Source organism: Erigeron canadensis, chromosome 4 (genome assembly GCF_010389155.1).
Source record: "Erigeron canadensis isolate Cc75 chromosome 4, C_canadensis_v1, whole genome shotgun sequence".
Lineage (NCBI taxonomy): Eukaryota > Viridiplantae > Streptophyta > Magnoliopsida > Asterales > Asteraceae > Erigeron > Erigeron canadensis.
The window spans coordinates 42,976,271-43,001,393 of NC_057764.1; the positions used below are offsets into that span (position 1 = coordinate 42,976,271).

At 35.0% G+C, this 25,123-nt stretch overlaps 5 protein-coding genes across 5 annotated transcripts; 4 read left to right on the forward strand and 1 right to left on the reverse strand.

The window, feature by feature from the left end:
* Positions 1-113: 113 nt before the first annotated feature.
* On the forward strand, positions 114-4,737 carry LOC122595673 (protein phosphatase 2C 16-like). The gene is made up of 4 exons (XM_043768093.1): positions 114-1,429; positions 3,084-3,428; positions 3,516-3,621; positions 4,165-4,737. The coding sequence occupies exons 1-4, from the start codon at positions 764-766 to the stop codon at positions 4,497-4,499; spliced, it is 1,452 nt and encodes a 483-aa protein (XP_043624028.1). The 5' UTR covers positions 114-763; the 3' UTR covers positions 4,500-4,737.
* Positions 4,738-6,587: 1,850 nt separating this feature from the next.
* Positions 6,588-10,697, forward strand: LOC122595664 (DNA-directed RNA polymerase I subunit rpa49-like). Its single transcript, XM_043768081.1, has 4 exons — positions 6,588-7,186; positions 7,422-7,562; positions 8,350-8,670; positions 10,128-10,697. The coding sequence occupies exons 1-4, from the start codon at positions 6,752-6,754 to the stop codon at positions 10,533-10,535; spliced, it is 1,305 nt and encodes a 434-aa protein (XP_043624016.1). The 5' UTR covers positions 6,588-6,751; the 3' UTR covers positions 10,536-10,697.
* A 209-nt stretch (positions 10,698-10,906) lies between these two features.
* On the forward strand, positions 10,907-14,632 carry LOC122597673 (DNA-directed RNA polymerase I subunit rpa49-like). Its single transcript, XM_043770246.1, is given in 5 exon segments — positions 10,907-11,119; positions 11,121-11,288; positions 12,134-12,268; positions 12,798-13,103; positions 14,013-14,632. Coding segments are annotated over 5 exon segments (1,230 nt in total). The 3' UTR covers positions 14,421-14,632.
* A 2,868-nt stretch (positions 14,633-17,500) lies between these two features.
* Positions 17,501-21,920, reverse strand: LOC122596200 (protein phosphatase 2C 16-like). Its single transcript, XM_043768735.1, has 4 exons — positions 20,679-21,920; positions 18,814-19,158; positions 18,624-18,729; positions 17,501-18,118 (listed from the first exon to the last, which is right to left on the reverse strand). Exons 1-4 carry the CDS (start codon positions 21,234-21,236, stop codon positions 17,784-17,786), a joined length of 1,344 nt encoding a protein of 447 aa, XP_043624670.1. The 5' UTR covers positions 21,237-21,920; the 3' UTR covers positions 17,501-17,783.
* Positions 21,921-22,414: 494 nt separating this feature from the next.
* Positions 22,415-24,161, forward strand: LOC122597674. The gene is made up of 3 exons (XM_043770247.1): positions 22,415-22,766; positions 23,414-23,749; positions 23,917-24,161. The coding sequence occupies exons 1-3, from the start codon at positions 22,415-22,417 to the stop codon at positions 24,159-24,161; spliced, it is 933 nt and encodes a 310-aa protein (XP_043626182.1).
* The last annotated feature ends 962 nt before the right edge of the window (positions 24,162-25,123 follow it).

Sequence of the window (25,123 nt, forward strand, 5' to 3'; positions counted from 1 at the left end):
ATACGTGTCATGTAAGCAGTGAATCATTCTCAAGGAAGTCTCTAGTCTTTCTCTACCATCACATCCCAAATACAGATAAAAAGATATACGTACATACAACTCAACACAACAAAAAACATTTTATAGTATCTATATGTGTATGTATATCTGTATGTATCACCCATATATACACTATATCAAGAAAGTAAGAAAAGCTCAAGCATTTGTTAATTTTTGTCAATTGGTAAGTTGCTTTCCTAATCTTGGATTTCAGTTGACATCAAAGATTAAAAAAGCTCAAATCTTTAAGTTTAATTTCTTGAATTTTTGTTTCAAAATATCAACTTTTCTTACAAATGAAGAGAAAACCAAAGTTATCTAGAGAAACTGAAGGTAGATTGAATAAGATCCGTGAATACGTGTTCCAAGTGTTGAAATCTTGAATAAAGTGTGAATCTTTTTGTGTTATTTTGATATTTAGGTTTGTGGGTATTTGTTATATTTGTGAAATTAGGGTATTAAGTTGTTATTTTGATGTTTGATTGAAGAATCTTGGATTTTTGGTTATATGCTAAAGAAAGGTTTAGACTTTTTGTTATTGAAGTTTGTAGATCCAAAGGTATTTTTCATAGTATATCAGTATCAGATCTATCGACAATTTATGCCAGGCCAACTCTAGGTTGTGGCTTTAGCTTTAGAAGGAAAAGATTAAGGAATTAATGTTGTATTAGAAGTAGTTAAGATGTCGATAACGAGTTAATGGTCAGGAGAAAGTAAAAAAAAGATGGGGTTGATAGAAGATATAGTACCAGCTGTTTCGGTTTCAATTAGCTTAACTAGTCCTGTGTCTAAGACCCCTGCAAATGGAACTCATGTGGATTTTAGTCGAATCACACTAGTTGCTCCTGTGTTGCCCGGATCGACCGGTGATTATAGTATTCTTGGAATCGGGAAATCTGGTTTTTTAGAGGGTATTAAAGAAATAGACAGCAACGAGACAGTTAATGGTGACATGATAATGCAAGAAAACGACATAGATAAAAATATGACAATCGGGAATCAATCAAGTTCTATTAGTTTGCCGATCACAGTTGCGATAAAGGCTATTGATAAAGGTCAAATAGTTGCTGAAGTAATAAGTTTGGGCGAAGAAACGATTGATAGTAAGGTTGGGCATACTTTAAAAGCAGCAGTGGTGGTTCTTGCTGATCAGAGTCATAATAAGGTTGTAAGGAGTGTTTTTGAATTAGAATGTGTTCCACTTTATGGTTCTCATTCAGTTATTGGCAAAAGACCAGAAATGGAAGACACGGTAATTAATGTTCCTAATTTTATGAAACTTCCTGTTAAGATGTTAGCTGCTGATCATATCATTAATTTGGTGAATCCGAATTTGAATGATTTGACATCACATTTCTTTGGAGTATATGATGGTCACGGAGGTTGCCAGGTACCGCCTCCCCCCTTTTTAGTGTGTTACTATTCAGCTGTTTCATGATCTTGAAGTTAATCAGATGTGCAATTTTTTCCATTATATGATTTGGCATAACACACATGATATGGTTTATCGATGATTAGAAAGTAATGTGTGTTCATGTTTTAATATACCTATTCTATATTGCTATAGATGACATATCACTCATGACAGAGATCTACAGGGGTGTTTGGGCATTTAGATGTATGTTCTGGAAGTTTCCTTGTGATTTTAAATTATCAGTAGCTTTAGCACAATGTAGTGTAGCGGACGACTTTTGATGCACTTAGCCTCTTATGCTGCTTTGTAATAAGGAAGTGATAGTGAGGGAGGGTATATGAATAAGAAGATAATCAAAAGGCGAGAGATGTTTAGGAAAACACTAGAAATTACTAATTACACTTCAAGCTGTAATACTCGGAGTCGCTTTTGAACTGCGTATCCTAACGTCTCTAAATAGCACATGGCATACATGCAATTCTGAGTTTATAGTGGGTGTCGTTTAAGAGTACATCTATAATTAATATGCATGTTACATCGTTACATACTGTTAAATGCTTAGAATAACATTGTATCTTAGGCCATTTCCCTATTTGACAATGTCTCTTTACGCAGAATTTCAACATGCTTTACCTTGCGTATACTTCAAGCAAGACATTTGCGTTATCATATGCAAAATAGCAACATTTTTAGGTTTCATCATCTGGGAAAAATTAGGGTATGTTACCTAGAATGACAAAGAACTAGTTTATTTCCAAAAGTTCTAGTTGACCAGAAGTAGTTAATTTTGTGCTTTACTGCTTTAACCCTAATGTATACTCTCTTGTTCCATGGAAAGAAAGAACCATCGCTCTAAAAGAAAATGTTGCCAAAAAGGAAGTACTAACTTTGTACTAACTTTTACTTATATATAACGCAAAGAAATGTCGACACTAATGAATTCATTACTTTTACAGGATTAACGCACACATATTACATATTGTTCTTTGTTGGGTTGTTCTAAATTTTAAAATGGTTTAATCCTGGTGTACACTCTTTTATTTCGAGCTATATGTAGTGGTTCCAGTTTTGACCAATTTAATTATTAAAGGGTGCTTGGATTATGTTTTATCTTTAACAGGTAACCAGGATCTAACTAAATATGAAACGGGTCAAACTAGTAACCTCCTTTTGCTTCTTTTTTTTTTTTTTGTTGATCATATATAGCACAAGAATAAAAAAAGATTAATAAGATTCAAAAAACATATAAAGTTGGCGTTGTGGGTTGGAACAACCTGATCTGACCCGTTTTAACCTCTTACCCATCCCATGCTCAACCGCTCTTTATGCAACTTATAGCTATTTGGTTGGCACAACCTGATCTGACCCATTTTAACCTCTTACCCAACCCATGCTAAGCCGTTCTTTATGGAACTTCTAGCTATTTGCTTGCCATGAAATCCTTTTGTGATCTCTGTATGACCCGTCCCATGCTAAGCCACTCTTTATGGAACTTCTACCTATTTGTTTGCCATGAAATATTGAAATCCTTTTGTGATCTCTGTAATCATGTATTCATTTGGATTGCAACATACATGTAAGTCCTGTTGGTTACATTTTTAGTTTAACTGGATTAGGTTTGTTGATGTAGGTGGCCAATTATTGTCGTGACCGTGTTCATAATGCTTTAGAGGAGGAGATCAAGGTTATGAAACAAGAAATAGTCAAAGGTACCATGAGTGACACTGTACAAGTTCAGTGGGAGAAAGCGTTTACTAAGTGCTTTCAGAAGGTCGATGATGAAGTTGGAGGAAAGACATGCATAAGTATTGATGGATCGAAACCTCCTCCTGAACCAGTAGCCCCAGAAACTGTGGGGTCTACTGCTGTGGTGTCGTTGATTTGTTCATCACATATCATCGTTGCAAACTGTGGTGATTCAAGAGCTGTCCTTTACCGTGGCAAAGAAGCCATCCCTCTGTCAACTGATCATAAAGTAAAAGAGAAGCATTATAATTTATGTTGTCAAATAGATATCAACAGCTTGTTCATCATATAACTTGATATATATTTGTTTAACTAGCCGAATCGCGAAGATGAATATGCAAGGATTGAGGCAGCAGGTGGCAAGGTCATACAATGGAATGGACATCGTGTTTTTGGTGTTCTTGCAATGTCAAGGTCTATCGGTGAGTTCAATTTATAGTGAAATATTTGAAGTTCACTAAGAAGTGACGATGTTTTTTTAATATTTATATATCTAAATCCCCTTAAAGAATGACAAGTTAGGTGATCCCGTCTCTTTACATGGCATGGCACAAACTGCAACCAACTTATTTTACCCCTAAAATTCTAAAGTGTCTTTGTAAATAATCTCCCAAAGTTAACTGGTGTAATTTACCATGTGGCTCGTGTTTTCCAACAGTTCCCACGAATTGCAACCGTTCATCTGTCCATTTGAATGGTTTGTAAAAAGGCTCTAGTTTTTTTGACTAAATTCAAACTAGATGTTAGTTACTGACACGCCAGCTGCCTGCTGTGCCATCCTCGGCTGAGTAAAGGAGTCAGATTACCTTAATAACAGATTATTAGAAATATGTTACCCTTGAATGGTTGTTTGAAACTTCGATGTTTTTTTATGACTTAAAGAAGTTTGTTAGCATATAGTTATGAAGTTAGCGGTAGTGAAAATTTTATTCTAAACCTTTTGTGAAATTGATGTGTTTTTATAGGTGATGGGTATCTGAAGCCTTGGATAATACCTGAACCTGAAGTTACTTTTACTCCCCGAGCTAGAGAAGACGAGTGCCTTATTCTTGCTAGTGATGGGTTGTGGGATGTTATCTCAAATGAGGAAGCATGTGAAGTAGCTAGAAAACGGATTCTTATTTGGCATAAAAAGAATGCTGGATTGCCTCTTGAAAGGGATGTAAGAGGAGTCGATCCAGCAGCACAAGCAGCAGCCGATTATCTCACGATGCTTGCTCTACAGAAAGGAAGCAAAGACAACATATCTGTGATTGTGGTGGACCTCAAATACCAGAGGAAGTTCAAAGCAAAACCTTGATAATAGTAAGTATATGTTCACCCATCGTTGTCTTTGATATAGTTTTGTACAACTTGAAAGAAAAGAAGTGCATCTCTTTGTTTACATAATAACTTGGCCCGTCTTTGGTAAAAACAAAAAACAAAACGGGATCTATTGTTTGTAACTATATACGAGGATTGCCTACTTGTTTGCATGATCTTTTACACATAAATAAAATATTGGATCTACAAGGGTTCTGATGGTGCACTTCACCAAAGATGTGGCTATGTAAATTAGCATGTAGCGCATAACGCTAGTGTCAAAAATGTAATTCTGATCAGTGTCGGGCACATAGTATCCAACTGACTATGTAAGTTTGTAACGATGGATAACATGTCCTGTAAGTTTGTAACGATGGTTAGCATGTTGAGTCATCGTAACCACATACCTACCAAATCGTATCATATTTGGATGTACTACAAATGAACCCTTATCTAACGTGTAATGCAGCCTGACCATGTTGTATTGTCAATCCGTCATGTCTCCAATGCTTAACTAATATCCTTTTAGGACTTATGGTTGATACCTTCTCAACTATCAAGTTACTTCTAAATTAATAAATAAAAGGCTGTTCTAATAAAAAAAAAAAAAACCCTAATATTTTGGCATGGCAGATTGTTATCAAAACTAAATATGCAGGATAATCGAGTCCGAAACGGGCTACATGCTCATTGTAATATGTATAGTTTCCCAAGAAAAAAAAAAGCATTCTAAAAACTATGTCGGTGCTGGCATAAAATAGCCGAGCACCAAGCAATTGGTTTTAATCCGCACCTTAAGCTACTTCGAAATCTCTATTTGCAATCCAATAACTAACTCAATGGGTAAGTTTGGATAAAGAGAGTTTGGAGTCAACCCGCCTAACACGACCCATTTCGATCCCATCAAATATTACTAGGCCCAGTGATCCACCTATATGAAATGCTGCTTGAAAGAGGTGTTGAAGTGCCCGATCAAGCATCAAATGATTATCTCATGGGGCTTGCTATACATAAAAGGAACCAAAGCATAAGCTCGATGATAGGAGTATATGTTAACCCATCGTTTTGTTTACACAAATGGTGCAAGTTTTCAATTATCCAGGCTCTAATGCTTGTATGAGAATCGTTTTACTTATTTGCATGAACTCTTACATATTAATAAGAAGACTGTATGTATTAGTTTAAGTTGTTTTTCTCACAAAAAGTATAATCAACATGTCATATATATTTACCACAAACATATTTTTACTTACACCAATAACATGTTCATCATTACCACAAATTCTCAATTACTAAATAAATATAATTAATAATTAATATATTATATTATACAAACATCATTTCTTTCTCATCAATAACTCTTTTCTACAAAAACCATAATGTCACACACAACGATCTTTTCCCACAAAAATTCCTTGTATTATCATGAATCTTCCACGAACATTCTCAATTTCCCATCATCTCCAATTTTGATAATATAAGTCATAAGGGGATTTATTGAGATATAAAATAAAGATATCGTTATGTATATTGATACATTTATTTAATTCATTATTTACAAAAGAGTTATGTTGAAAGTAAAATAAATTCAGAATGTTGTTGAAATGATCAGTTGGCTTTTAGAAATGACTTTATTCAAATGTTTTTTTTTTTTTAAATATAAAATGTTGTAAAACTTTAGGAAAATGATTAATAATTCTAACTAAATGTCCTAAAAAACTTCTTAACAATAAGAGAAAAAATTAAACATTCATAATTTTTCATCATCTCCAATTTTGATAATATAAGTCATAAGGGGATCTATTGAGATATAGATAGTGCATTCAAGGAAAGAAATAAAGATATCCTTATATATATTGACACATTTATTTACAAAAATGTTATGTTAAAAATAAAATAAATTTAGAATGTTGTTGAAATGATCGGTTGGCTTTTAGAATTGACTTTATTCAAATATTTTTTTTTCTTAAATATAAAATGTTGTAAAACTTAAAAAAAAATATTAATCATTCTAACTAAATGGCTTAAAAAACTTCCTAACAATAAAAATTAATAAATAAGACTAAGAAAAAACAAAGTTATATCAAAACCCTAAAAATGCACCGCAACTTGCCTTTCATCTTAAAAATCGGTCGACCACCGCTGCTAGCCACCACCCAAAATCCTTGACTCTCTCTTTACTTGCTCCCCGAATCAAACCCGATAATAACAATAACAATCCTCTATAAAAAAAAATAAACAAAAAGCAAAATGGGCAAGAAACACAAAAACACGATTATAGAAGAAGAAGAAGAAGAATCACCAATGTCTCAACATCAAAAGGAAAACTTTCAACAAACCCCCCCAAAAAAGAAACACAAGAAAACCCACAAAGTCAAAATCGAAACAATCAACACAACATCATCGTTATCAGACAAATCGTTACCCTTAATCGGGTATTTTCCATCTGGGTATGACCCGAATGAAAGTAGTTTAAAGAAACAACCTGGTGTTAAGCTTATGAGACATGTGAAACGTAGTAATAGGTTACAGTTAGTTGTGAGCCCAGCTGTTTCTTCCCAGGTTCAGTTTGTCGGTACTAATTATTCCGGTGAAGCGGCGGCACCTCAGGCGTGTTCTTATGCACTTGGAATACTTGATAAGGACACTAATACTCTAAAGATTGTTCAGATTGAATCTAATAAGGTTCGTTTTTTTTCCTTTTCATTTTTGGTGATTGTAGTTACATTTTTCATGTTTCAGTCATTGTATTTGCTTATTTTTTTTGTTTTCTCTGTTATCCTAGTTGATTTTCTTCTGTTTTAGTTATTGTAATAACTTGGTTTTGTTTCATTTGGGATACTAAAAAATGGGTTTATGTTCGATTAGTGTCAACCGATGCCCGTTATTTAAGAATAATGTGGAGATTTTTTGAGTGTAGATATTTAGATTGGAACCAAAGTTTGGGAATGAAGAAGAAGATGATGCTGCCGATGAAGTTTCTAACGTTGTGGAAGATAAAGCGACAATAGAAGAAACACAAGCAAAATATAACTTCTCAACTAGAAAGGCTGAACTAACGGTATGCAATTTGTTTATTTATAAAAACATGGTATGCTTTATATTATTATGAAGTTGCTTTAACATGAAACAAGTTGCAAACTTTGGCATTTGACTTTAACAAACGTATGAACCTAAAGGAATGTGACATGATCATAAAAAAGTGATTATCTGACTTGTGTTTGTAAGTCCTGGATCATTAGCTTTATAGTGGTTGGATATGATGAAAGTGGTTCTGATTAATAAAATGTACTTTCGGATATATGGTGTAGAAAGTGATTTTTGTTTGTTGACTGTCTTTGGATCGTAGTAAGTTATTAAATTATCAGACTTTGCTAAATGCTCAGCCAACTTATTTTCAGATTTATTATAATCACAACTTTAAACAAGAAAACCACATTCAAACACTATCTTTTGTGGCCCGATTTGTTATGTTTGATCTTTCTGCTCCATTGATTACTACTTAGTCACTTTCAAAATGCAATGCCAAGCATCCCCATTTGTAGAGTTAATGTTAATATTTTGCTTTTGGTCATTCTTGATATAAAGTTACATTGTAGGATCTGTAGCATCAGCATTGTTTTTATGATCATAAGTTTTCGGCCAATTGTGGGTGAGGAGGGATTCGAATCCCCGACACTGTGGTTTGTATTCATGTGGTCTTCTGAGCTACGGGTCCCACTCTGTCTCAACTTGATCTGTTCCCGTTGCATTATGCCATGTGCTTTTCGTTTTTGTTTTATTAGTTAAATTGTTAATGCAGTATCGGGTTGTTAAATACTGTTATTGTTTCGCTTATGATATCATAGGCCAAGAAAGAAAGGGCTAGGCGTTCACATGGTAATCCCGAGGCCCAGGAAGATTTGAACAATAAGATGGCTGATGCAATGGTCAACACAGAAGCTCTAAAAGCTGGTGCAGCAACTACTAATATTGCTCGTAATATACCACCTTATGATATGTCAGCAACTTTACCTCAGGAGGCTTATCCACTACATATGATTATCTCCAAGGGAGAGTGGAGATATCTTCGTGATATTGCTGAGCTTTTACAAAAAGGGAGGGATATTACACCTGATGCTTACCCTCAGTTTGTTTGTAATAGAATTCATAACATCGAGACGGTCAAGGTATGGAATTTGTATTTTGGTTTTGCTTACTATTGACTTGATCAAGTCACTTAACTCTCAAGAACCATGTTTTTGTGTGCTTATACCTTTACATAAGTTATAGGTGACAAAATGGGCGGCAAGGTTGGGGAGCTTGGACTCGGATAGGGGCGAGTCATGAGCTTTTGGTGAATCGGCTCGGTGTGTACCCAGATTGGGTTTTTTATATATAAATAATTGAGATTAGTTTCCTGGAATGTAAGAAACTTTGAACGAATGTCTATAGTAGGAAATAACTAAAGTTGTGTGTATTGTATGTAAACAACTCGAAATAATGTTTATTGTATGTAAGAATTTCGTTTCAACCAATTAAAATCTGACAAGTGGCACATGTATATGGTTGCCACGTATGTTTTCTTATATACAATAAACATTTTTTCGAGTTGCTTACATACAATACTCACAACTTTAGTTTTTTCCTACTATAGACATTCGGTTAAAGATAGTTACATTCTAGGAAACTAATCCCTATATAATTTTTGAGATTATATGTAATAGAAATTTATAAACACCAGAAACTTCAAATTAAACATAATTGTTTAGAAACATAATCTTATAAGTTTATTTACAATTAAAAATAGACCCGTCTTTGAACCGAGTCAGGCAAGTTTGACCTCATTTGGCCGAGTTTTGCTAGCATTGACCTGAGTTTTAGCTGTTGATCGAGTTCTTAGTCCGAATCGACCTGTTTTTTATGTCCGAATCACAAACCGACTTCAGGTACTTGCTGGATTGTCTGGGTTTTACAACCTTGATGGGCGTGGTGGGTGGCTTGGGTAAAATTTGCCAAACCAGAACAGATGGTTTTTTGACATGTGTGAAGAACTGGGATGGGTTGTTTTCTTCAATGTTTGATAGTGTTAAATATATTTTTAAAAAGTTTCACTTCAATAATAATAATCTAGTTTTTTGAATACGAAAACTTAAGAATCATATTTTTCTGTTTGATTTTCATTTATTCAATCCATTTAACGTTTTTTAATCTAAGCTAATGATTTTATTCTGGTCATATACTTTCAATTACCAAAAATTCTTCCATATACCATTAAGCTACAGTATGAGTGGCCAAAGGAGCGAGTTGACTTGACCTGAGACACTTTTTAAGCCACATGCTTTAATTTCATAGGAAAAACTACATGAAATTAATTATTTCAACTATAATTCAATTTTGTGAATAAAATGATTTAGTATGGCTCAGTATAGTTACAATGTGGTGGACTTCTGTCGGTCTTCTAGTAAAGCAGTTTAATTTATTTTACTCTTCAACACTTCAGTGATAAAAACGTAAACGCAGTTGACCCATTGAATGGGTTGAAATAATGAGACATATAGCAGTTTATTTTATTTACTGTTCAAAGCTTCCATGTAAAGCAATTTTTATTTTACTGTTCAACAATTCTGTTGCATGGATGTTGCAGGATGAGGAGGCGAAAGAGGTTCTTGCTTGCATATTCTCGTACATCAATCATCTTATCAAGTTCAAGGACAAGCATTCGATGGATGGGTTTTCGTCTGCAAAACATCATAAATTACCAAACATACTGAATCAGAAATTCAATGACATGTTTGGCAACACGGAATCAAAAAGGCTTGCTGATGATAAGAGAGATCTTCTTATTAGCTATGTTTTGGTGCTTACTCTCTTTGCTGACAAGTTTAGAACAGAATTTACAGACATAGCTAAGGATCTGAGAATGTCCACTGGTGCATTAAGGACTCATTTCCAATTTCTGGGCTGCAAGTTTATCAGAGAAAACAACTTAACCTTGGCCACACTTCCTGCTCCTCTGAAATTCCCTGAAGTCACGATGAAGCGCCGAAGATAAATATGATGCTCAAATTTTGTTGCTAAATGTTTAATTAGGTTCATTATTGGCCTTATCTATTTATAAACAATTTTCTGTATCATGAATCCTTCAACTTTGGAGGCCTTGTTTATTTTCAATCCCCGGGAACCATGCAAGTTATAGTTGAGAGTGTTTAGGACTTGTTTGTTCTGCATGAATGAATAGGGTTTTTTTTTTTAGTACAGGTCGTACGGAGTAGGCTGTGTTTGGATGCACCTGCAAATCATTGTAAGCATGGGCCGGGCCAAATTGATTAGATTGTGAACCCTAAAAAACTATTATTAATCGTACTATATTAATAATAATTTTCTAAAAATTTAATTCCCTAGACAACCTGACCGGCCCTGCCAATGGATCAACATCAAAAAGACGACTTTGAACAAACCCCAAAAAAGAAACAAAAGACAACCCACGAAGTAAAAATCGAAAAAATCAACGCAACATCATCAGATAAGTCGTTACCCTTAATTGGGTATTTTCCATCTGGGTATGACCCGGATAAAAGTAGTAAAAAGAAACAACACAGTGTTAAGCTTTTGAGACATGTGAAACGTAGTACGGAGTAATAGGTAGTTAGTTGTAAGTCCATCTTCTAATGTTTCTTCACAGGTTCAGTTTGTCGGTACCAATTATTCTGGTGAAGCCGCGGCACCCCAGGTGTGTTGTTATGCACTTGGAATACTTGATAAGGACACAAATACTTTGAAGATTGTTCAGATTGAAGCTAATAAGGTACTTTTAATATATGCTAGAATTGTATTCACACTATGCCCTCGTCTGTTTACACAACAGTTTAAATTTTAAAAAAGCCAAACTTTGGTGGTGGTTTAAGCCAGGAAGATAAATGGTGATATTATGCTGAAGTGCAAAATAATGTATCAAACGTTGCACGTCATTTTCATTGTATGTATCAAACTTTAAGATCATTGCTATTGTATGTCTTTGGTTACATAATCATATGGTAACATGAATTCTACTGATGTGGCAAGTTGCAACGTCATCATAACCAGTTCTAGATCACTCGTTTATAAGTTACAAGAGGTTAAATGCAACAAACGCTTAAAAAGAAAGCTTAATAAACACTTGCAACATTTTGGAAGTGGATCCACACAATAGCAGATCATGACGAGTGGGATACATTTTGGTGCATCTGTACTCGGTCTGAAATACTTTCTTTGGTCTGTTTTAGTTATAGTAGGACACTTGTTCCATTATAGTGACCTTTGTTCTGTGCTGTTTTAGCCATTGTATGATGTATTGATGTTGGTTCCATAACTCCATTAATGTCCTCATAACGACTTTTTTTTTTTTTAGTTACTAACTGTTGTTTTCGTCATTATTTTGGCTTCATTTTTGGTAATTGTAGTTACTTCTTTCATGTTTCAAATTGTATTTGCTTTTTATTGTTTCCTCTGCCATCCCACTTGATTTTCCTCTGTTTTAGTAATTGTAGTACTTTGTTTTCTTTCATTTGAATTACTAAAAATTGGTTAATGTTCCATTCGTGTCATTAAAAATGTATTGGAAAACCGGTGCAGGTTATTTTAAGAGTAATGTGGGATTTTTTTTTAGTGTAGATATTTAGATTGGAACCAAAGTTTGGGAATGAAGACGAAGCTGCAGATGAAACTTATAAAGCGGTGAACGATGAAGTGACAATAGAAGATAATCAAGCAAACTTTAACTTCTCAACTAGAAAGGCTCAAAAAATGGTATGCACTTTATATATTAAACAGGGTATGATATACATTATCATAAAGGTGCCCCAACATGAAACAAGTTTTTACCTCTAGTATATTACCCATAAACAAGCATATGAATTTAAAAAAACTTGACATGTTCATAGAGAGTGATTAGCTTCATAGTGGTTGGATATGGTGAAAGTGGTCCTGATTCATAAAAGGTAGTTTTTGATATATGGTATAGGATTAGCTTCAACAAAACTGATTCTGTTTATTTGACTGTTTTGAGGTCATAATATATCTAAGTTATTAGATTATCAGACTTTGCTAAGTGCTTAGCCAACTGATTCTCATATTTTTCTATATTCACAACTTTAAACGAGAAAACCACATCCAAACACCATCTCTTGCAGCCCTTTTTGTTATATTTGTGTGGCATCAGCGTGGCCTTTTATGACCATATGTTCGTTATTTTTTTTTTTTAGTTATAAATCGTTAATGCATTATGGGGTTCACTCAATCATTGAATTATGTTATTGTTTCCTTTATGATATCATAGGCCAAGAAGGAAATAGATATACGTTCATATGGTTATCCCGTAACCCAGAATGATTTGAATGATGCAATGGTCAACACAGAAGCTCTAAAACCTGGTGTAACTACTAGTATTGCTCGTAATATTCCACCTTATGATATATCAGCAACTTCACCTCAGCAGGCTTATCCACTAGAAAAGATTATCTTCAAGGGAGAGTGGAGATATCTTCGTGATATCGCTGAGCTTTTACAAAAAGGGAAAGCTATAACATCCCACACTTACCCTCGGTTTGTTTGTAATAGAATCCATAAGATCGAGGTGGTCAAGGTATAGAATTTGTATTTTGGTTTTACTTACTTCTGACTCACGTTACTTAACTCTCAAGAACCATGTTTTTTGGATGCTTTTACCTTTACAAAAGTTATAGGTGACAAGATGGGTGGCTAGGTTTGAAATTAAATGTAATAGAAAATTAAAAATACACTAGAAACTTTATAGTTAAACATAATTTTTTACCGAGCTTGATTCGAGTTGGCCAGGTTTGACCGGAGTTGGTCGATTTTTGCTAGCGTCGACCCGGTTAACTGGGTTGGTAGTCCAAGTCGCCTTGAATAGTCCCGTTTTATGGCCTAATCAGTAACAAACCAAATCAGGTGGGTTTTTTTGGCATTTGTTGACTAGATTGGGTTGACCCAAAACACTTTCTCCACTGTTTAGCAGTGTTAATTATATTTTTAAAAAGTTGTACTTCCATAATACAGTAGTAATCTAGGTTTTTTGAATATGAAGATTATAGAAGGATATATTTCTGTATGATTTTGTTTTATTCGATCCATTTGACCTGTTTCAATCCAAGCTGTTGTTTTTATTTTAGTCAGATACTCTCTATCACAATGTCAGTTTTCTTCCATATACCAATAAGTTATGGGATTCAGCCTTGTTAAAATTAAAACCACTTTCATGTTGGTTAAAAAAAAAGGGTAAATGCCTAGGAACCCCTTAGTCCCATAGAGGAATTTTTCCTCTCAAGCTAGCGACCCTACAACGCTCTGGCGGTGAGACCCCAGAAACCTTGGCTGGTTGAATATGCTTTTGCAGGGATTCGAACCTGGGTGGTGTTCCCACCAAGTCGCTTTTTAGGGGGGCAGGTGGCCAATGGGCTGTAACCCAGATGGTTCTTTCACCAACTTTCATGTTGGTTTTACATCTTTTTCACCAACTTTCTCGATGTTGTAGGACGAGAAGATGAAAGAGAACCTTGCTTGCATATTCTCGTACATTAATCATCTTATCAAATTCAAGGACAAGCATTCCATGGACGGGTTTTCGTCTGCAAAACATTATAAATTACCAAACATACTGAGTCAGAAGTTCAATGACATGTTTGGCAACACGGAATCAAAAAGGCTTGCTGATGATAAGAGAGATCTTCTTATTAGCTATGTTTTGGTGCTTACTCTCTTCGCTGACGACTTTAGAACAGAATTTACAGACATAGCTAAGGATCTGAGAATGTCCACCGGTGCATTAAGGACTCAGTTCCAATTTCTGGGCTGCAAGCTTATCAGAGAACACAATCTAACATTGGCCACACTTCCTGCTCCTTTAAAAGTCCCTGAAGTCACGATGAGGCGCCGCAGATAAATATGATGCTCAAGTTTTGTTGCTAACTGAAAACAGCAAAAAAGATGTTTACTTAGGTTAGGCTTGTATTTATGAACAATTTTATGCATCAGTAGATTTTTAGTACAGGTCAAAAGGGGTGAGCTTGTGTTTAGATGCACCTGCAAATATTTAGTTTGGGTTTTACTGAATTCTATCCATATATGCTTTAACGATAGTATTTTCATTTTTCTCCTTGCTTATCGAATTAAGTCAATCATGGTTATGTTGTCTTTGCCTCCTTTATATATAGCAACTTAGCAAGCACTGTGTCGCTTAATGCTTATGCTGCTTGATCGAGTCGAAATGGGTCGTGTTAGGGTGGATCATTGGGTCTGGTAAGTTTTGGTACGGGTTGAAATGGGTGATGTTAGAGTGGTTGACTCTAAACTCTCTGTCTGAACTTTTTGGAGTTTTCGTAAATGGTTGGTTTGAAATATGATTACCAAAATAATACCTTTTTAATAGTAATACTATTTAGATAAAACGATTAAGGAGGTTTTATGCATATAATACATAATGGGAGACTTTTGACCTATTTGACACATGTGATCTGCTAAAGCCACAATTTATTTCAATAAGAAAACATATAGTCATGGCTCCAAACCTGAAAAACAAACACGACATGTTTAATTGGTAAGACCGGATACATTAATACATATACCCATAAATGCAATAGCTTTGACGGGTAAGACCGGCTCTGGTCTTACCTTTTAAATGTGTCACATTTTTATTATACGTAAACGCAGAAATACAGAGTCAGACGTCCATGGAGGACTTGCAAATAATGCAAGAGATTTTATCATTAGATACAGTTTGATGCTTACTCTGTTAACTTATTACTTCCATACAGAATTCTCGGATCTAAGGAGAAACTAAGGCTGAGAGCAGCCACTGGCGCATTGATCCTTTACTTTGAATTTTGTTGGGCTGTAGGTTTATTAGCAAAAACGCACAATCTTGGTCACGCTCATTGAGGCGCTGAAGATAAACATTAATTTATAACCGACTGCTTGGTGCTCGTTAATCATTACCAGCACTTACGTGGCAAAAAGATATTTCTGCAAGATTTATGACTAACACAATGTAATAACGATTTTTTTTCCCCTAGGGGAACCATATATATTACAATGAGCATGGAGCACGTCTCTGACTTGATTATCCTGCATATTTAGTCTTTCTTGATAATCATCTGCCATACCAAAATATTAGTTAATCATTGGAGACATGACTGATAGACAATACAAGATAGTCAGGTTGCATGACAAGTTAATAAGGGATGATTTGTAGTACAACAGAAATGATACGGATTTGGTTTGGTGACTCAACATTAAACGACAAGGATTTGGTTAGGATGACTCGACATGTTAACCATTGTTACAAAGTTATATGGCCACGTCTCTGGTGAAGTGCACCATCAGAACACTTGTAGAAGTTCATAACATTGCAGTTGTTGTTAGTAAACTAGTGCTGGCTGCATCTGTTTATTTTGTGTGGCAGGAAAGAAATTTAAGAACTTTTAAGGAGGATAGGAATGTAGATGTCCTTTGCAGATTAATAGAAGAGAATGTTAGATATAAATGATGGCTTTAGGAGTTAAGAATTCTAAGAATGTGAATAATGTAGTTGGAAGATGGAATTTAAGGTGGAAGGAAAATCATTTGGTGGCTGTTGCAGGTTCAAAGGTGTGAAGGGTTGGATCTTGAGCAGGCTGTTTGTTAGTGTGTGCGAATGAGAATAGAGAGCGGTGCAAGATGACGCTTCTTGGTCTCATTCTAGCACTAATGAGGAGCCTGGTGAATTGTTTGTGCAGTGGAGATTGCCTTTTGGAAGAGTCTCTGGTTGTATTTGCAGATATGTTACGCATTAGAGTTCTAAAATGCTCGTTTTAGAATAGCATGAGTCTTGAATGTTTTTGTTTTTTTTCTTGTTTTCATTATTGTTTTGTACAGATGTAATTCTTTTTGTGCATATTAATGAAATTCACCATTTAAAATTAGAAGTTCATAACATCTGAATATTGGCCTTCTTATTATTCGGGGTAAATCGACAACTTGATGTATGATTGACATTTGACTAGGTTATGCAGGGGCTGCTATACTTAATGCATATGCTGGTTTGCATAGTTGACTTCTGGAAAACACAGTTCGTTTATCACTAGAGTAACAAGCTTAGAGACCATGCTTATAAGTGAGGCTATGTCTTCAGATCAATAATACTTATAGTATAAGACCAGAGCTGGTCTTACATGTTAAACAATATACTATGCAGTTTATATAAAAATGCAAAATCTACACACTTAAAGGTAAGACCAGATCTGGTCTTACATAAACGTATCGCTATACGTGTTATGTAAAGTTACACAAAAACGACACACTTAAAGGAGCCGGTCTTGCATATTAAATGTATTGCTTTTTCTTTTCTTTTTTTATGTAAATATACAAAAGCGGCCACTTAAAGTGTAAGACCAGAGCTTGTCTTAGATGTTAATGTATCGCTATGCATTTTTTTTATATAAAAAAAAAAGACAAAAGTAGTACGCACTTAGAAGATAAGACCAGATCTACTCTTACATAATAAAAGTATTGTGGCATTCTTGTAACGCAATATCTGATTGTGGCTATATGAGCACAACATCGGTAACAGACTCCCCATCAGCAACAAACATTATTTCAAGTTGAAATTAGAAAAATATAGTGTCAGAATTTCAATATAATCAATTCCAATACTTGGAATTGGTGTAAAAAGTAAATTTTTAAATAATCCATTCCAAATACTTGGAATTTCTGTATAAATGAAAACCCCAACAAGGTATATAATTTTACTAAACTGGTAACCCATTTTCTAAAAGAATTCCAGAATCACAAGGAGACTCTAGTTTATAAAGTGATCCTAAAGAAACATATATCAATACACAGAGATTTATACAGAGAGAGGGGGGAGGGGAACATGATTACTTTACCCATATAAATGGACTAGTGACCTGTTATTTACATGAGCATCGAAAATAACATACAGTAACAAATTTTAACTTGACTGTTTCATAGAATAAGCTGAAGGCAAAACTTTCAAATGACCAAATTGGCCTAAAAAAATGCACATACAATTCTGTAGCTTATTCTTGAAGTATAAATCGTTCAAATCCCTAAGTTACACATGCCATGGATATAAACTTGGCAGAGCTCATTGCCTGACATCAAGAGAAAGCAATCCTCATACATAGTTATAAACATTATCAAAGACGGCCCAAGTTATGTAACAAAAAGATGCACTTCGTTTCTTTGAAGTTGCACAAAAACTATATTAAAGAAAATGATGGGTGAACATATACAACTACTACTATTATCAAGGTTTTGCTTTGAACTTCCTCTGGTATTTGAGGTCCACCACAATCACAGATATGTTGTCCTTGCTTCCTTTCTGTAGAGCTAGCATGGTGAGATAATCGGCTGCTGCTTGTGCTGCAGGATCAGCTCCTCTTACTCCCCTTTCAAGCGGCAATCCAGCATTCTTTTTATGCCAAACAAGAATCCGTTTTCTAGCTACTTCACATGCTTCTTCATTTGAGATAACATCCCACAACCCATCACTAGCAAGAATAAGGCACTCGTCTTCTCTAGCTCGAGGAGTAACAGTGACTTCGGGATCAGGTATTATCCAAGGCTTCAGATACCCATCACCTATAAAACACATCAATTTTACGAATGTTTAGAATTAAAAATTCATTACCGCTAACTTCATAATAATAACAAACTTTGGTCAAATTATTTAAAACAGATAACAAACTTTTTTAGGCCAGAAAAAAAACATCAAAGTCTTAAAGAACCATTCAAGGGAATCTACTTCAAATAATTAGATACTAAAATAATGTTCAGATACTCAGCGAGGGTGACGTGGCAGACAGCTGGTGTGTCAGTAACTATGATCAAGTTTGAATTTATTTATTCCCTGAACTCGTACATTAAACCAGTTAACACTGGGAGTTTTTTTTCCAAAGGAACTTTTGAAATTTTGGGGCAAAATAAGTTGGTTACCCTTTGTGCTATGCGCCCGCTTCAAAGAGCATGATCACCTAACTTGTCAATCTTTAAGGCGTTTTAACTATATGAATAATCAAAAGCACAGGGCTCCCTAACTGATCACTTTTAAGTGTACTATAAGTGCTTCACAGTAAATTAAACTCACCGATAGATCTTGACATTGCAAGAACACCAAAAACACGATGTCCATTCCATTGTATGACCTTGCCACCTGCTGCCTCAATCCTCGCATGTTCATCTTCGCGATTCGGCTAATTAGACAAAAAAAAATATCAAGTTAAATGACAAACAAACTGTTGATATCCTTCCACAACATAAATAATATTCTCTTTTACTTTATGATCAGTTGACAGAGGGATGGCTTCTTTGCCACGATAAAGGACGGCTCTTGAATCACCACAGTTTGCAACGATGATATGTGATGAACAAATCAACGACACCACAGCAGTAGACCCCACAGTTTCTGGGGCTACTGGTTCAAGAGGAGGGTTCGATCCATCAATGCCTATACCTGTCTTTCCTCCAACTTCATCGTCGACCTTCTGAAAGCACTTAGTGAAGGCTTTTTCCCACTGAGCTTGTACAGTATTATTCATGGTTCCTTTGACTATTTCTTGCTTCATAACCTTGATCTCCTCCTCTAGAGTATTATGAACACGGTCACGACAATAATTGGCCACCTAAATCAACAAACATAATCTGGTTAAGCTAAAAATGTGACCAACAGAACTTACATGTATAATGAACTCCGAATGAATACATAACTACAGAGATCACAAAAAGCTTTCATGGCAAGCAAATAGCTACAAGTTGTATACAGAGTGGCTGGGTATGAGTTGAATAAGGAGTTAAAACGGGTGAGACCAGGTTGTGCCAAACCACTACACCAACTTTATCTGTTTCTTGAATTTTGTATAACACGGAACATTCTTGTGTTATATGTGATCAATATATATATATATATATATAAATCAATCTAAAAGGTTTTTCTGCACTCAACCAGTTTGACCCGTATCATATTTAGTTAGATCCTGTTTTACCTGTCAAGAGATAAAACATAACCCAAGCTTATAACTAAATTGGTCGAAACTGTGACCATTACAAATAACTCGAGTAAAAGTGTGTATACTGGGATTTAACCATCTTAAAATTTAAAACAAGAAACAATATGTGATATGTGCACTGTGAATCCTGTAAAAGTAATGAATTCATTAGTGTCGACATTTCTTTGCATTATTTAGAAGCATATGCTATCACTTTCCTTTATTAAATGTTACAGAGAGCTGCAAAAATTTCTATTGGAGCAATCATTCTTCCAGTGGGACAAGAGAGTATACATTAGGGTTAATAAACAAAATCAATAACCTACTTTTGAAAATAAACTAGTCCTTTGTCATATTCGGTAACATACTCTAATCTGTTTTTGGATGATGAAACCTAACAAGGTTGCTACTTTGCATACAATGACGCAAGTATCTTGCTTGAAGTATATGCAAGTTAAAGCATATTGCAATTCTGCAAGCAGAAATTGTCAAAACAGTTGACCAAAGTACAATATTGTTCCTAGCATTTAATGGTATGGAATACGCATGTTATCATAGATGTTCTCTTAAACGACACCCACTATAAACTCAGAATTGCATTGTTTAGTGGTGTTTGGATGCGCAGTACAAAAGTGACTCTGTATTATGGCTTCAAGTGTAATTGGTAATTTCTAGTATTTTCCTATCCTTAATTCGGCTTTTAAATTATCTCTTATTTAGAGCTCAGTTAGTCGAATTTGCAAAAGGGCAGAGTAGAACCATTTATATACACTCACTAACACTTCCTTCTTACAAAGCAACATAAGAGGCTAAGTGCATCAAAAGCTGTCCCCTATACTTCGTTCTATCAAAGCTGTCCCCTACACTACGTTAAATTAAAGCTGATTATTTTGATACTAATAATTCAAAATCACGAGGAACGTTCCAGAACATACATCTAATTACCCAAAGACCCCTTTAGCTTTCTGTCATGTTTGGCATGTCATTTATTATTTATAGCAATATAGCAAACCTAATTTAAAACATGCACACACATTACTTTCTGATATAGAGAATAACATGCAAAGAAATAAAATGTGTTATGCCAAAACATATTATGGAAAAAATTGAACATCATGAAACGGCTGGATAGTAACAAACTTAAAAGGGGGAAGTACCTGGCAACCTCCATGACCATCATATACTCCAAAGAAATGTGCTGTCAGGTCATTCAAACTCGGATTCACTAAATTAATAATATGATCCGCAGCTAACATCTTAACAGGAATTCTCATAAAGTCAGGAACATTAATAACCGCATCTTCCATTTCTGGCCTTTTGCCAATAACTGAATGAGAACCATAAAGTGGAACACATTCTAATTCAAAAACACTCCTTACAACCTTATGTTGACTCTGATCTGCAAGAACCACCACTGATGCTTTTACAGTATGCCCAATCTTACTATCGATTGTTTCTTCACCTAAACTTATTACTTCAGCAACTATTTGACCTTTATCTATAGCCTTTATCGCAACTGTGATCGGCAAACTAATAGAACTTGATTGACTCCCGATTGTCATAATTTCATCTACGTCGTTTTCTTGCATTATAATATCACCATTAACCGGCCCGTTTCTTCCTATTTCTTGAATACTCTCCGGAAAACCAGATCTCCCAACTACAAGAATACTGTAATCACTCGTCGATCCGGGAAACACAGGAGCAGGTAGCATGATTTGACTAAAATCCACACGACTTCCATTTAAATGAAACTGAAATAGCTGGTACTATATCTTCTATCAACCTAATCTTTTTTTACTTTCTCCTAGACATAAACTCGATTATTGACCTCTCAACTACTTCAAATACAACATTAATTCCTTAATCTTTTCCTTCTAAAGCTAAAGCCAGGTCACATAAGCAACATCCTAGAGTTGATCAAGCATAAAATTGTCAATAGAGTTGATAGTATGAGAATATCTTTGGAACTACAAACTTTACTTAAAAGTCTTAAACTTTCTTAAATATATTACTAAAAGATCCAAGATTCTTCAATCAAACAACAAAATAACAACTTGAAACCCTAATTTCACATATATAATACATACCAACAAACCTTAATAATCAGAATAACATAAAAAGATCGAAACTTTATCAAGATTTCAACACATGGAACATGGGTTTCATGGATCTGATTAACCCCACCAGCAATTTCTCAAGATAACTTTGGTTTTTTCTTCATCTGATCACCAGTTAATATTTTGTAACAAAAATTCAAGAAATTAAACTTAAAAAGATTTGGAATCTTTTAATCTTTAAAGTCAACAAAAATCCAACATCCAAAAAGCAACTTGTCAATTGAAGAAAGTTAACAAGTACTTTGAGCTTTTTTTTCTTTCTTGATATAGTATTTATTTGGGTGATACATACACATATGAATGAATACAAGATATATATTTCCTTTCAAAAAACAAGATATATATTTGGGTTATAAAATGTGTTGCGTTGTATATATTTTTATCTGTGATGTGATAGGATTGACAAACTAAAGACTTTAGACTACCAGGAGTAGCCATTAGACTCCGAGGAGCAAGGCGTTACTCTCCGAAAAAGTGTACGAGAACGCCGAGGAACGCCTGGGAAACGCCGTGAACACCGTCCCAGCCGGCGTTCCTGGCCAAAAAAATGCCTTCCTAGTCCTCTCAGGAACGCGCGTTTCTTGCCTATGTAACCGAGCCAACGGCTCTTTTTTTTCCCACTCCAATGTTAACTTTGACCTTTTTTTTTTCTTCCTTTTCTACCTCTACTTTCTCTCTATATATACACTATATATCTTCTTTATATTTATAAAACACACATACAACATGTATACTAAAATTCACATAACCATATTATCATCTCCACCACTATAATGTCGTCTTCATCATCGTCGACCTCTTTTGATTCGTTCGGTTCCGAAGATTATGATGATGCCGTCGAAAGTGCCGTTGTTGGCGCCATTACCTTAGCCATGAGGGTCGCACAAGAGGAGGAGGAAGAAGAAGAGAGGCCGCGTTTTACTAGAAGGGTGGTTCTTGTACGTCGTCGTGCAGAGGCACAAGAAAACTTGATGCGAGACTACTTTGCGGATCAACCGACTTACACCCCGCCACAATTTAGACGGCGGTTTAGAATGCATAAGGGTTTGTTTGTAAAGATTGTTGGCGACATGGAACGGGAGTATAGATATTTTCAACAAAGGGTAAACGCCGCGGGAAAGCTTGGTTTTACCGCACTTTAAAAGTGTACGGCCACAATTCGACATCTAGCGTACGGCGTGACGAGCGATTTGCTTGACGAGTATTTGCAAATGGCGGAGAGGACCTCACGGGAGGCGCTTGGGCATTTTTGTAGTTTTTTATATATATGCAATATATTTATTAGTTATGTTATATGTTATATATGTATGCTATATATTTTATATGTATGCTATATATTATTAGTTATTAGTTAATATGTTATATGTATGTTAAAAGCTTGGTTTTACCGCACTTTAAAAGTGTACGGCCGCAATTCGACAACTAGCGTACGGCGTGACGAGCGATTTGCTTGACGAGTATTTGCAAATGGCGGAGAGGACCTCACGGGAGGCGCTTGGGCATTTTTGTAGTTTTTTATATATATGCAATATATTTATTAGTTATGTTATATGTTATATATGTATGCTATATATTTTATATGTATGCTATATATTATTAGTTATTAGTTAATATGTTATATGTATGTTATATATTATTAGTTAATATTTTATATGTTTTTTATATATTATTATTTAATATTTTATATGTATGTTATATATTATTAGTTAATATGTTATATGTATGTTATATATTATTACTTAACATTCTATATATATGTATTATATTATTAGGTGTAATTCGATTGTATGGCCGTACATACCTACGTAGACCAACATGGACTGATCTTCAGCGTATATATGATGTGCATGAAAGAGTTCATGGTTTTCCCGGTATGATTGGTAGTATTGACTGTATGCATTGGCCATGGGAGATGTGTCCCACGGCGTGGAGAGGCACCCACACACGGGGGGACATAGGTAGACCTTCGTTGATTCTTCAAGCGGTTGCATCGTATGATCTATGGATTTGGAATGCTTTCTTTGGGCCACAAGGGTCTTATAATGACATCAATGTATTCGAGTCATCTCCTGTGCTTGAAGATCTTATATCCGGTTTGGCGCCCTCAGGTATTAGTTAATTTAATAATATGTTTTTTTACTAATACGTTTAATTTATATAGTTATTTACTAATAAGTTTAATTTATATAGTTACTTACTAATAAGTTTAATTTATATAGTTATTTACTAATAAGTTTAATATATATAGTTATTTACTAACAACTCTAATTTGTAGCATCTTTTTATGCAAATGGTAACTTCTACGAGAGAGGGTACTACCTAGGCGACGGGATATACCCCGAGTATGCTACATTCGTCAAGACTTTTACCGATTCAATTGACGAAAAGAGAAAGCTTTTTAAGAAAAAGCAAGAGGCGGCACATAAGGGTATAGAAAGAGCTTTTGGTGTGTTAAAAAAAGATGGAAGGTCCTTAATCATCCGGCTCAGTATTGGGACAAGGCACTCATGCAAGACGTGATTTATGCTTGTATCATCTTGCATAACATGATATTGGAGAACGAGGACAAGGCCATATGTCAAGACTACAATCCGGATGAACCTTCTCTAGTACCGGGCTATTGGGAACAAATGACTCCACTCGAAGAGCGAATTCAAAACCGCCATACTATTAAAAGCCGAGAAACACACAATATGCTTACGGCGGACTTGGTTGATCATCTTTGGTCGACCCAACCACATGACTTTGATCCTGATAACGAGGACCTCCCGAATCTCAACGAGTATATTAGTTTGGACGATGAGTAGCTTATTTGTCTTTTTTTTTTTAAAATAATGTTGTAGTATGTTATTTTTAAGAACTTTGGTTATTATGTTTGTATTAATTAAGAACTTTATTTATGTTTTATTTGTTTTTTATAAAGTTATTTAAGTTATTATGTATCCAAGTGGAAAAAAAAATTGGTAATAAAGTGAAAGTCAAAGTACAAAAACAAAAAAAAAATAAATAAAAAATAAAAATCAAGAACCCCTACCTTGGGAACCCCTTGCTCCAAGGGAACCCCACCTTTTCGGTACAATCCTACATGGCTCCTACATGGCTTAAAAAGTGCAAGAGAACCCCTTCTCAAGAACCCCTTACTCCTACTAGTCTTATATGTTTTGGTTTTTGGTCGGAACGCCCGGGAACGCCCCCGGAACGCCGGGCTCGGCCCTGGGGGCGTTCCGGTGAGAGAAAATTGTTGCCCCTTCTGAAATATAACGCGTCTGAAACTTTGTTTTTTGTGGGCATATGGTCGTTGGCCAACTTGAAAGCAACAAAAAGTTTTATTATTTTTTTTAACCAAATAAATCCACCTTATATATATACATACACATATCAAACACATTTCTATCTATCTATCTATCTTCTTCCTCTTCTTATTTTCTTCATCTTTTTCTTTCAACACAACTACATACATAAACATATTCTCCTACAAAATC